General features: G+C 38.5%; 1 protein-coding gene across 5 annotated transcripts in view; it reads left to right on the plus strand.

Moving 5' to 3' along the window:
- The window catches only part of SYCP2 (synaptonemal complex protein 2), a 103,076-nt gene that overhangs the window by 70,957 nt on the left and 18,106 nt on the right, over positions 1–14,013 (plus strand). For all 5 annotated transcript variants that reach the window (XM_089513692.1, XM_089513694.1, XM_089513696.1 and 2 more), the window contains exons 31-37: positions 3,734–3,798; positions 4,362–4,541; positions 5,971–6,172; positions 10,450–10,703; positions 11,356–11,541; positions 13,326–13,410; positions 13,812–13,955. In XM_089513692.1, the coding sequence (XP_089369818.1) occupies positions 3,734–3,798; positions 4,362–4,541; positions 5,971–6,172; positions 10,450–10,703; positions 11,356–11,541; positions 13,326–13,410; positions 13,812–13,955 (1,116 nt within the window). The remainder of the gene's footprint in view (positions 1–3,733; positions 3,799–4,361; positions 4,542–5,970; positions 6,173–10,449; positions 10,704–11,355; positions 11,542–13,325; positions 13,411–13,811; positions 13,956–14,013) is intronic.

The raw sequence follows: 14,013 nt of genomic DNA on the forward strand, positions 1-14,013 counted from the left end.
TGTTTTTTCTTTGTGGTCTCTGTGAATAGCACAAATGGGTTATTCTGCGCTTGCGCAGAAAGCTTTGGAACCTTCTAGAATCACTAGGGAAGACTTATTGGCAGTAGCTCTGCCCATCCTGTATATAAGCCCCTAGCATTCCCACTCTTTCCCAGTTTCTTTTGTCAGCTGTGCTAGCAGCTAGAAGGAACCTGACATTTGGAATTGCTCCTTACTTTAAAATCTTTGACTTTGGACTGCTTTTTTGGATTTATTTGAATTACTATTTGGATTGTTTATCTTCTGATTAACAGTACTACCTTAGATTGTTCAACTATTCTTCCGTTGTTGCAGTTTGGCTCTGTTTGCAGTTTGACTCTGCTCCCATTATCAGTTTGACGGCTGACCTTCTTTCTTTAAAGGCCCTTTGGTCAAGACGTTCCTGAAAGGGTTCAATAACTTGTACCCTACATTCTCAATACCATCCCTGTGACTACACAGTGGTTCTCCAAATGGGTGACTGCTACCATATACCTTTGCTATGAACTGTTGGAAAAGACTCTATCAGCTCAGGTTTGAGCACATTCTACCAGGGTAGTAGCGACATCCTCCAGTTTTCTGACTAGGGTCCATTTGGAGGATGTCTGTAGGTCTGCGGTATAGTCCCAGCCATTGATCTTTATTAAACATTACAGGCTGGATACCAGAGCCAGCCAGAATGCAGTCTTTGGGAGGGCGGTGTTGCTTGCTGTTCTACACTAAATATTTGTTCTATTACATGTTTAAAAGAAAAAGAACAAACAACAGTCTTTATGCTCTTAAGTTCAACTGAGTTTTATTGTTGAAAATATACAAACTTGATCGGAATTTACATTGGTCTCATGACACTTCATTTGCAATAAGCTTTATTGCTAGTGACAAATTCACTTTTTTGATGTTGCACTTGGTTTCATGACACTCCTTCCTCCACTGACCAAAGCTTGTCAGTCTAATCCATTTGTGTGATTTGAAGACACCATGAAGAAAGAGGACAGGTTGCTTACCTGTAACTGTAGTTCTTCAAGTGGTCATCTGTGAATTCATACAAATCCTGCCATCCTACATTCTGTTGTGTCCTGCTCGTGTCCTTTATGCTGGTATGTGATGTCCTTATGGAACTGAGAAAGAGTGGGGGCGCTAGGGGCTTATATACGGGATGGGCAGAGCTATCACCAAAAACCCTTCCCTAGTGATTCCAAAGGTTCCGAAGATTTCTGTGCAGGCACAGAATAACCCATTTGTGTGAATTCACAGATGACCACTTGAAAAACTACAGTTACAGGTAATCAACCTTTCTTTATAGTTGGGTCACACTCCAGTTCAGAAAGAGGACCTTTATTTTGCTTTCTCTAAGGGCCATATGCAAAGTTGTTGGTAGAAAAAAAATCATGTGAACCATGATGATGTTGTGCTGTTAACTGCCCTTCCACATTTCCACACTACACTTTTATAGTACTGCTATTACACTTTTAATGTTCTGGCTGCCTCCTGGTGCATTCTGAGGTTTGTAGTCCAGTGAGGCCAAAGAGCTCTCTGGCTGAGAATTTTAAATGCTCCTCCCTCAACTGCAAATCCCAGAATGCAACAGGAGGCAGCCAGAGCAGTTAAAGTGGAATAGCAGCGCTATAAGAGTTTAGTGCAATATAACCTCAACTTATGGTGATCCTGTGGATGAGACATCTCCAAGACACCCTGTCTTCCACTGCTCTGCTTAAGTCTTGGAGATTCATGCCTGCGTCCTCCCTAATTAAGTTTAGACATATGGCATGCAGTCTTCCTCTCTTTTATTGTCTTTTATAATGAGTCGTGCCTTCTCATGATGTGACCCAAGTATGACAGCCTCAGTTTGATCATCTGGGGTATTTTAAACTTGATCTGTTCAAGGACTCATTTGTTTGTGTTTTTGGCTGTCTCTGGTATCCTCAGCACTTTTCTCCAGCACCACATCTCAAATAAGTTTTCTTTTAATCCACTTTCTTCACTGTCCAGCCCTCACATCCATACTTGGTGATGGAATACACCTTGGCTTGGATGATTCTAACTTCAGTGTTCAGTTGAATACCTTTATTCTTTAGAATATTCTCTAGCTCTTTCATGGCTGCACTTCCCATTCCTAGTCTCCTGATTTCTTGACTATAGTCTCCATTCTGATCAATCCAAGGTATGATAACTCTTTAACTATTTCAATTTTCTCATTGTCTAGGTTGAATTAATTAGGTCCTGCATGCTAATTATTGTTTTTAATTCAGTAGCATACCTGCCTTTCTTCTTTGATCTTCCTAAGTAAGTGTTCCAAGTCTATGATGTTTTCCGCTATTAATATCGAACCGTGATAGATCTGCAAGATTTTACACATTTGACTCTGTCCTTCTATAACAGTAGTCCAGCCACAACTCTAATCACCTGGGTGGCAGACAACAGCTTTTACCCTGAAATTGCTTAACAGGATCATATATCTTCTAGCCTTTCCAAAGATGTATGATTTCAAAAACTCTTAACTGTTCTCTTCCCCCACCCCCTGCTCAGTCTCTGACAAAAGGTTGCTGTTAGGAGAGAGCCACAGCTTCAAAGAATCTGGAATAAGACTATGATATTAGAAGACCCTGCTTTTTGGCAAAGGGAAACTTTATTCTTGTTAAGGCAGAATGAAAATTCTTCTGTATATTTCATGTTATACTTGCAAAGAAGAAGAGAAGATAAATATCACAAAAGCTGTTTGTTTTTATGAAGGAAAAACAGCTGTAAAACAGAATAATTTGTAAATGTTGGAAGATTTTTGCTTTTGCTTTCCCCCTCAGATAGATAGGGATTTCCTGCATCCTCCTTCTCCCTCTCTCCTATTCAAACTAACCATGTGACTCAGGTTACTCCCTCTTTGGGACTAATAGACATTCTTAGAAAAGCAGTTCTTCGGAAATTCAGTTCTTAGGAAAACAAGAGCTCATTCCTGCTACTCTGCTAATTTTAAAGTTAGACCCTAATAGGCTTGGCTTTGACATTTCTGATATTTAAATACTTTTGTTTTCTTTACAAAGGCTGAAGCCTTGGGAAACTTAAATTACCCCACAATAAAGGACTGATCACAGCTTGCCATGTTTGAGTTTTGCAATGTTAAAGCGTTTTAGAAAATGCAGATATCACAGCAACACTGTCAGAACATCCAGCATTGAAACCAAGCCCTAGCTTTATTAGATACAATAATTCAGGATAAAATAAAAGCAAAGGTTGAAACCAAATGTTAAGGTAAATTTATATTAGTTACATTTAACTTACCATTACTTGCCTACCCACATTAGGATTTCTTCAAAGACACATGGCTGAGCATTCAGACTTTCAATTTAAGCCTGTGTTTTCTTTCCAGTGACCAATGACAAAACAAAATACAATAAATGCACGACAATTAGATGAGGAAAATCACATTCTGTGAAGAGCAGGTGTTTTTCCCCACTTGAATTAATACTTTCAAAAATATGCTAAACATTTGACACTGACTGAAGGGCAGGGGTGATGCAGCCACTCACCAATGACTATTGTATGCTAAGGCTTCTCACTTCACATTAAATTATATCAGATCTCTGTTCTAATGTGGTCAGGGTCATATTTAAAGACATGTGAAAAGATGCAAATTTTTATATATTTTTATATGATTATTGATGTAAACAGACAGTAGTATTGTTCTGTACTAATATTTGTTTGTTTATTTGCTATTTGAAAGAGAAAGCCTCTCCATCAATGAGTGTGAGGAGAACATTTCAACAAACAGAAATCATAAATAATATGGTATGGTAAAACATCTGGATTTTAACTATTAAAAAGCATTGGGATTTTGTTAGGTACCCTAAAGATTTAAATAATCTGATTTATTACACTCAGTCTACTAATTCTGCTATTCATAAAATATATATTCTGATCCTCTTTGTTTTGTGAACAAACTTGTACTGTTTTAATAACCTGGCCATAATTTTGATTTATTTTCTCTTGCTTTATAAATGGCAATACTAAAGTACTGCAGAGGCTGGTGTATCAAGCCTGTAACTATAGCAGGGCCATTGTAACTCCAGCCTCCCAACTGATAACACTATCTTGTTACCTGCTTGAACCCGGTCCCACTTCAGTTAAAGAAAAAAATTGCAGCATATAGTGAAAATATATTGTATCTGGAGCCAAGAAATGCAAGTTGGCTGATTAAGAATAGGTGTTTAATTCTTCACTGTGATAGCTGATGTTTTTTTTTTTTAAACTACTTTGAGTGAAATGTTTGAGGTCATAAGGTGGGCATAGTTTAATAATTTTTTTAAAATGCCATTACCATGTTAATACAGTGTTGACTATTTTTTCTAAAGATGCCAATTTCTAAAAATCAAAGTGACAGTGATAGAGGAAAACAAGCACAACCAACTAGATTGAACCAGAAGAGAAAAGCTGCACTAGTCAAAAAAAGTTATAAAGAACTTTCAGATTCAGAAACTGACAGTGAAGAGGAATCTTCTGAACACCTACTTAAGAGAGGCACTTTAAAATATGTAAGCAATATTTTGACTGATCCTTATTACTGTTTTGAAATCTGACAACCCTGTTCTTTTATGACGTACCCCAGGGGTCGGCAACCCCCGGCCCGTGGGCCGGATGCGGCCCACGAAGGCAGCAGGACCGGCCCCAGCCCAGTCATGCCACCGCCTCCTCCTGGGCCATACGACTGCGTGGCCCTCCTCCTCCTCCACCGCGCGGAGGAGGAAGAGGAGGGCCGCATGGCCTGGGGCAGAGGAGGCAAAGGGGGAAGCCCCGTGCCGCCCTCCCAGCGTCTCCGCACGGGCCCGCGCTGCCCACCTCCTTCTCCTCTGCCTCCTCTGCCCCACCCCCAGGCCGCACGGCGCATGGAGGAGGGGGAGGAGAAGAAGGAAGAGAAGAAAGAGGAGGAGGGGGGAGGAGAAGGAGGAGGAGAGGGAGCAGAAGGAGGAGGTGGTGAGTGGCCAGAGGCCTCAAGGGTTTATTTTATTTTATTTTGTGTGCTTTAAATGCTAACAAGTCTCCCTTGCTTTGACAATGATAGTGTGATGATGATGATGATGATATGAGTCAGCTTGAGAGGCATGCAGGCACTGTTTCAGAAGCCGAGAGAGTGTCACCTTCCAAAGTGTGTTTTGGGTGCTTTTAATGCTAACAAGTCTCCCTTGTTTTGACAGTGATAGTGTGGTGGTGATGATGATGATGATGATGATGATATGAGTCAGCTTGAGAGGCATGCATGCACTGTTTCTGAAGCCAAGAGAGTGTGACTTTCCAAAGTGCCTTTTCTGTGTGTTTTTTGTTCTTTAATGGTGATATTGATATCAGCAAGCCTCTGAGGCATGGTCAATGTAAATTGCTGTGATTTTTACAAACTCATGCGCAGTGAAGAAAAACCAAAGTCCCTTGACCAAGTACACACTTCTGAGAAGTACACTTGGTGCAAGAACTGTGAAACCATCTTGACATGTTCAATATGCATAGCCATGTAAACCTATGTTCAGTGTGAAACCCAAAGAGTTTGGTTATGCAATAAGCCTCTGAAATATGCAAGAGGCCATGTTAAGTAAAGCCATGTTGAGTGCCCAAATGTGCTGTTTGGAATGGGGGAAGGAGGGTGGCCAGAAAGGGAAGTCCATTTCTGCCATCTGTCTAGAAATAATGCCCAAATGTCCTCCATTTTGATCATGCCTAAGAAACATGCATTTGTTAACATTTTTTAAAAATCATCAAATTTTTTCGCATGTCCTCCATTTTTAAAAATGTGTCCTACATTCGAAAATGTTGTCCTATATTATTTAATTATTTAATTATTTACCCACCCACCCACCCCTGTTGTCTGGGGGACACCAACCTGGCCCCCGGCTCAAAAAGGTTGCCTACTCCTGACGTAACCACTCATAATATATCAAGTATATATAGCTGATGACATTGTTGTCCTTCTAGCCAGAACCTAAAAATATAAAAAAGAAAGCTGCTCATAAACTAAAGGAACATCAAAGTATTGTTTCAAGTGAAACAACCAAAGGAATCTTGATAAATCAACCAAAAAGGTCCAGTAAATCAAAAGATTCAGGACTAAAAAAACAAATGGATTTATCATCTCTGCCTTCATTTGAAAATCCAGCTTCTCCTGAGATACTGAGATGTAAGTTTTATATTTTTACTTGTAGATTTATTTGTTTTATTGACTGCTAGGTGAAACATGAACATAAATTCTCTATTAATAACTTACTTTTCTTAATAGTTATCAGATAATTATAATTAATTTTAATAGTGTATTCCTGTGTTGTTGTTGTGTTTGTTTCTTTGTTTGTTTTTGCTGTAAAACACCAGCAATGCTTCCTTCTAGATCCAGCAGTGAAGGCATTCTAACTATAAACTTGTCCATTTATATTAGATCTAGAATACCTTATTGTGGTCTTTGTGAATCACAGAACTGGGTATTCAAGAATTATGGGATTACTGATATCCACAATTCAACTAGTACCTTGTACAAGACTGCATACCAGAATGCTGCAGTACATTCTGAGGCCACATTGATTATCAAGAGCAACCAAATGCCACTATTAAATGAATAATATGCAGGATTTGAAGAAGGTTTTAAAAAGATGGAAGGTCAAAGGTCATTTGAACAGGAGTGTACCATTTGTACCACAGGCAATTATACAGTGTGCCTTTGCTTTACGCGGGGGTTCCATTCCGGACTCCCCCGTGTAAAGCAAATTCGACCTATGCTCAAGCCCCATTTAAATGAATGGGGCTTGTGCATGTGGTGGCGCATGTGTGCCATGGGCGCACACCCTATTACTCCCTATGGGATGCACCACCCCTTCTCCTTGCGCAGTTTTCAGCGTATGCTGACAGCTGTGTAAAGTGCACCCGCATATGATGCGGGCGCACTGTAGTAACGACAGGCATGAGCCTGACTGGTTAGGGGGTCACATGATCTGGTATGGACTTGAATCACTGTATAAATTTCTTAAGGGCTGAAAGCTGTAAGACAGACATTTCCGAAATTTGAAATATAACTAGAGGTCAAATTGTGCAAATAGTGACAGACAACATGACAGTGAAATCATACATTTCAAAACAAGGGGGAGATTGGTACAGCTGATAAGAGAAGCCAATCAGATCTTACATTGGGCAGAACAGGTAATGGAGTCTCTCTCAGCAGTGTACCTCAAGGGATCTTTGAACATGGATGCTGATTTCCTGAACAGAAACAAGATTTAGTACTGAGAGTGGCCTCTGAATTCAGAGGTATTCAACCCATTAAACAACAAATTTGGGCATCCCAGGTGGACTTGTTCACCTTTGGAACCAATTTCAAACTTAAAAGGTACTTTTTCATATATGAAAGCAGAGGCTCAGAATGATAGTTTGGCCTCCAGGACGTATGTATGCCTTTCCTCCAATTCCAATTATTCTAAGGGTGCTGGCAAAAATATGCAAAGAAAGAGCAACTGTTGTGTTAATAACACTACTGGCCAAGGAGAATTTGGTTTCCTCTGTTACTTCATCTGTCAATAAGACAACGTTAGCCCTTATGAAATAAGCAAAATTTACTCCGGCAAGGACCAGTGAAGCACCACAGTCCAGGATGGATGAAACTAACTCCATCAACATTGAAAGGAGACATTTGAGTCAACAAGGATATGCAAATGCAGGTGTGGAGACCATCATAGCTTCAAGAAGGTCTTCCACACATAGAATATACAATTCTAATTGGAAAGTATTTGTAACCTGGTGTCTCTCATATGATATTGATATAAGCAAGGTAAAAGTAAAAAAGGGACGAAATAGAAGGCCCCTTTGAGTGCTGGATCAGGGCTGTGGTCACCACACGCTATGACCCCAATCCAGCTATTTGCCAGCTCAAAAAAGAAGTGGTAGAAAGCTGCACCTTTTTGAGCCATTTCTGCAGTGTGGTGCATGTAAATGACGCATAACAGAAATGCTGTCCATGGTCACCGGGGCGGTGTGACACCAGCTTGGGGGTGGTGTTGGGGCATGTGGTGTGCATACGCCATGCCCCAATGCCACCTCAAAACCTCAAAGCCAGCATTTTTTTTGCCAGTTTGCTTTGCCCAAAATATTCTGGAGTATCTTCAAGAAGGAGTTGAGAAGGGATTAAGACAAAATACATTGAACAGGCAGGTGTCTAATTTAACAAGCCAGAGGGTTTGGCCCTATTACATCTTCATGTACAGAGGTTCCTCAGGACAGCAACTTTGGAAGTGCCACCAACTGTACATAGATTTCTAACATGTAATCTGAATTTGGTTTTGAATGAGTTGATATAGCTGCCATTTGAGCCACTAAGAGAAGCTTTGTTGAGGTTACTCACTTGTTAAATCCTTTTCTCATTAGCCATAATTTCAGCAAGATATATATTGAAATTAGCAGCTTTACCAATACATCCCTCCTTGTATAAGTGGTATCAAAAAAAGCTAACCTTGGCATTGGTTCCATCATTTCTGTCAAAGTGTAGATTGAACAAAGGACTAATCTAATCCATTAAGTTACCATGTTTTTGCCCGAATGCAACTCATGACTTAGAGAAGAAATTAATACTTTGGACCCAAGAAGTGCAGCAAAACCATTTATTTCCAGAACTAAATGGATAAGAAGAGCAGAGGCATTATTTGTCTCATTCAGTCCTAGGTGCTTAGGTCATAGAATCATAGAGTTGGAAGAGACCACAAGGGCCATCCTGTCCAACCCCCTGCCATGCAGGAAATCTCAATCAAAGCATCCCTGACAGATGGCCATCCAGCCTCCGCTTAAAGACCTCCAAAGAAGGAGACTCCACTACACTCCGAAGGAGTGTGTTCCACTGTCAGACAGCCCTTACAGTCAGGAAGTTACTCCTAAGGTTGAGGTGGAATCTCTTTCATAAAGCTTCAAAGTTGCTTTTGGCACAATGAATAAAAACATGGATTTGTCTATGCTATAATTTGGCAAAGATCCCTAGACAGCAATATGTATGGCCACATTTGACTCATTCCATGTCAAACAGTGCCACTTACATTGTACCATCATTATTAGAGGCTGCTCATAATGTAGTTGGTTAGAAAGAGCCTTTCTAGTATTACAAAACTGATAAATATAACTTAGTACAATCTGCATTTGGGCAGACTGTGCTGCATTTTGTAAGCTAGTTAGGGCAGCCTTTTCCCTTCCTGTAGTGGGGTAGCTTGGATACATCACAATGTTATGGATTGCTTATCCATGCCATCCAAAGAATGAGAGGTTAGTATTTTTATTCTTTACTATTTTTTGAATCTGTACTTCAATCTCTTCTATTGTTTTTATTTTTTATCCCAATGAGCTTTCAAACCTTCAGCATAGCCATGTATATTTTGCTAATTAAACTTTTTCTCAGTTTATTTATTATTTCTTCTAATAATGTATTTTCTTCTTTTATGTTTATTTGTAATTCTTGCATTTTTAAAATAATTCCTCTTATCTAAAGCCATTATTGAGTACCAATTTAACAAGTCAACTCATTCTCCTTTATAGGATTTTCGATTTCATCTTACAAATCTATTTTATATACATCTTTTCATTACTTCTTTTTAATAGTTTCCCCTTTTTCTTTATTATTGTAATGTACACACTCAGGGGCTGTGCAGACTGCCCCTAAGGGGCAGCCTGCAGCTGCCTTCAGCTGTGCCAGATCATGACTGTGGCAACCGCATGCCACAGCCCTGATCTGGCCTTTCCAGGGCACAAAATGGAGCCACAAAAAGCAGCTCCTGTTTGCAACCTGAAAAGGGCATGATAGCTGTGGCATTGTGGCTTTAAGGCAATGATTTGGCGCTGCGTCATGTGGACACAGCACTAGAGGAATGCCATGACACTGCACACTGTGTGGAGCAGCGTGCGGCATCACAGTGCCCTGGGGGCAGAGTTGGGGCATGCATCATGTGGATGTCACACCCCGACTCTGCTCCCAGGTTGGCCTCAATGGTTGGTTTGCACAGGGCCCCTGTTGGAAATCATTTTTAATTTTCTGTTAACAAATCCAATTATCCCATATCTAAAAATTTAGATACATAGCCTTAAACTTTAATGTGATTACTTTGCCTGATTGTACCCAGAAAAGCTGACAAACATACACAAATGTCTTGTGCCAAAGAGCTGCCACTGCCAGTTTTCCCACCCATGGATTCAAAAAGGACAGAAGTGGTGCCACGGTGGAGAAAGTAGAAGGGGGTGGTACTTCTTTTAGGTGGTCCCGGTACTTACTAAGCTCTTTCTTTCCACCACTCTACTTGGGAAAGGAGTTGGCTCCTTTTTTGGTAAGAGTTAAAGTACAGTACTTACTGATACACAGATAAGTTGACCCATTTTGGGGAGTCAATTTCTAAAATTTCTAAACTTATACATGAAGATATACATTATCCCTTTATTGTTTAGGTTGTGAGACGTATGGATTGGAACAATCTACTGAAGAACATATATCACCAGGAAGATCATCATTATCATCCTTGTTAACACCTGAAAAAGAATTAATGTCTGAAAAGGAGAAATCTTTAGATGATATTAAAAACATGTCTGGTATAGCAGAAATTAATAATGAAAGTATACAATTAAAACAGCTTTCAGAAAAGGGCAGAAAACTGGTGTTTGGAATTGAAGATTTGTCACCAGTTTCAAGTTCATTTTCTTTGGTAAACATTTACAATGTATTTTAACATCTATTTTATATTTATTTATTCTATATTACATTTATCCATATTTATTTTTTTGAATCTAGATATTACATTTGAAAAAAACATTATTCTGATGTATGTGTCCAAGACTTATTTGTTTGCAATTAATTCCTATTTTCAGTGGGGAAATATCCATGGAAAGCTTAGAGCCCTAGTAATTTGGCAAGGATTGGGATTATAGCTGTCTGCTTTTAACCTTTGGTATATGAGACAAAATGCAACGTATAAAAGACATTGCCCTCACTCCTGCCTTTTCTACTCATAAGTATTTAGGATAATGATGCTTTTTCTAAGCATTCCCTATGATAAGGATGAAATCACAGGCACAGAGTCATGGAAGCAAATGATTGTGTCATAATTTGATTTTCCTAATGTATTCCATCACAGTCCCATTGAATTCAGTGGTGCTTGATAGTACATATCTTTAGGAATTTTCCCATGCCGACTCATGTAAGAAGTAAGCCCCACTGAGTTCAATTGAATTTAACTCTCTGGTAAGTTTATATAGGATTGTACTAATCACTTAGAGAAGTGATTAGGTAGATGCTTCCTTTGGCAAAATATATGCTTCTGTCTGTAGGATAATTGAAAATTCCTTTTTTATTTGTAGCCCAATCTTAGCTCCTTAACTACAAGAAAAAAAAATACTAGTAACCAAGATGCAGACATTACTAAACTTGAGAAGAAAACATATGATACCAATGAAGCAACAAGCACAAAGCATTATCCTTTAAACAAATCATCTGATATAGAACTAAAAGACTTTTCAGAAAATCCCATGGGAAGTAGAGGAGAGGTATGTGATAGCTGAGCCAATATTATTTTCTTTAATATCAAAGTTCTGTTCCGGTTTGCATTTCATATATTTAGGAGAAAAAACATATCTTTTTTTTTTAAAAAAAATTACTGTTACCGTATACTACTGTTACTGTTATCCTATTGCCAGCAGTCTTCCAGGTGCTGGGACCTGTAAGCAAATAGGTTACTGTGTTTTCTTGAAATCCACAGAAGAAAGGTGAGACATATCTCAAGATGCTCAAAAGATAGAAGATTTTCTTTTAGAGTTCTGTTATGGTCCCTCTCCCTTTAAACCATTTACATCTAACAGTCTTTGAATGTTTATATTCTTTCTACCATGTGCTTACAAGATATATGTAAAAAACATTATAGCCTTTGTTCAGCCATGTTTACAGTTATCCAGTAAATGCTTTGAGAGTTTCTGCTGGAGAAATTTCTGATGTTTGATTTTAAGGTGTTATATACAAGTGATAGACAATGTACTAGAATCATAGAGTTGAAAGAGACCTCAAGGGCCGTCAAGTCAAACCCCCTTCCATGCAGGAATACACAATCAGAGCACTCCCTGGCAGATGACCATCCAACTCCGTTTAAAAACCTCCAAAGAAGAAGACTCCACCACTTTCCGAGGCAGTGTGTTCCACTGTTGAGTTGTTCTTACTTTCAGGAAGTTCTTCCTAATGTTTAGGTGGATTTTGTGTGTGTGTGTAGTTTAAATCAGTTGTTGTGTGTCCTATTCTCTGGAGCAGCAGAAAACAACTTTGCTTCATCTTCAGTATGACATCCCTTCAAATATTTAAACAGGGCTATCATATCACCTCTTAACTTTCTCTTCTCCATGTAATAATATAATACTTTTATATATCTGATACTGACAATTTTATGTGTACCATAATTTTATCTGATAATTTTATGTCTAATTTTATCTTACATCTAATTTTATGTATCTATATTTTTCCTTCTATAATTTTTATAGCCCTGTTGTTGTTGTTGTTGTTGTTGTTGTTGTTGTTGTTGTTGTTGTGTGTTTTCAAGTCATTTCTGACTTATGGTGACCCTAAGGCAAGCCTATTATGGGGTTTTCTGAGGTTAAGACTGTGTGACTTGCCTAAGGTCACCCAATGGCTGAGTGAGGAATCAAAGCCTCGTCTCCAGAGTGATAGTCCAATGCTGAAACCACTACACCATGGTGCCTCTATTTCCCTCTGAAAGCCTTAAGAGTACACAAAGACATATTACAAATACAATCTCCATCTTTTAGTAGCTTGAGATGTGTCTCCAGTTTCTGCTGTGTATATTGGTGATACATGCACACAAACACATATGGGTGCACATATATGCAACAAACCTGTATATATACAGATGGTATGCACACAGCAGACCATGCATTATGCTTTAAAATGAAGTTGTTAGCTTAGAACAACAGAACATGGTTTAATAAAAGTTTTATTTTACCACAAAATATTTTATTGGAGAGGAGCATGCTTCATTAGTATATCAGCCCTCACTACATGGACCAGTACTCTAGCACAAGAAGGAGGTAGATAATTATTATTTGCTAGAAAAGGAACAGGAAGTGTGCTAAGTAAATTATGAGAGAAGGCTTGGGATGCTGTATACCTGGAACTCAAGTATTGATGCCACATCATTGCATTCTTGGTATGACTGGTGGATGTTGCTTTATGGGAAATTTTTACTTGTTAGGTTAGCATAAGATGATCTTGCAAATGATAATTTTACAAATGTTTTTTTTTTTGGTTGATATTATATAACAATTTTTAGGCTCCTACATCTGTATCTCAGTCATCTACTCCTAGTAAAGAAGAACTATGTCATGAAGAACTTCTTGCTCATATACATGAATCTGGTATGTAAATTTCATTCTGAAATATGATTGGATGTAATAGATCTTAATTATATAACATTGAACCCCTTATAAAGTTTTTTTCTTTATAACTTTCTTTATAACTTACATAGTGAACAAAACTGGTTATTCTATACAATTTATGGTTTGGGCTCTAACTTTCTAAGCCCATGATTACAAATTATTGACCTATCCTTGACTTTTCCTTGTCAAAGTGCCACTGTAGTTTTTCCTCTTTTTTATCCTATTGCTACATTGTGATGCCCTTAAAAAGCACAAATTGTGCCTCTGATGAAATCTTTTGGCATGAAGAAGATGCTGACATAAATTTTTTGGCACTTCACTATTTTTGATTTGTAAATCGTTACACATATTACAGTTATTTAAATCTTTTCTTATTAAAGGGCCTACTGTACATAGTAATTTCAAGCGGTTGTATCAAGAGGAGACAGAAGCTGATTCTGATGAAGAAGAAATCAGAAGAGAGAAAATGAAAACAAAACTACTTCCTAGAAAGTTATTTAAAACAGATGAAAACACTTACAAAGGTCAGCTGGAGTTAACTTTCAAAATCACTGGAGTTGGGAATGATACCTAAAATACCTG

The sequence above is a fragment of the Sceloporus occidentalis genome, unplaced genomic scaffold, assembly GCF_023333645.1.
Source record: "Sceloporus occidentalis isolate IW3139 unplaced genomic scaffold, rSceOcc1.0.p SCAF_3, whole genome shotgun sequence".
Lineage (NCBI taxonomy): Eukaryota > Metazoa > Chordata > Lepidosauria > Squamata > Phrynosomatidae > Sceloporus > Sceloporus occidentalis.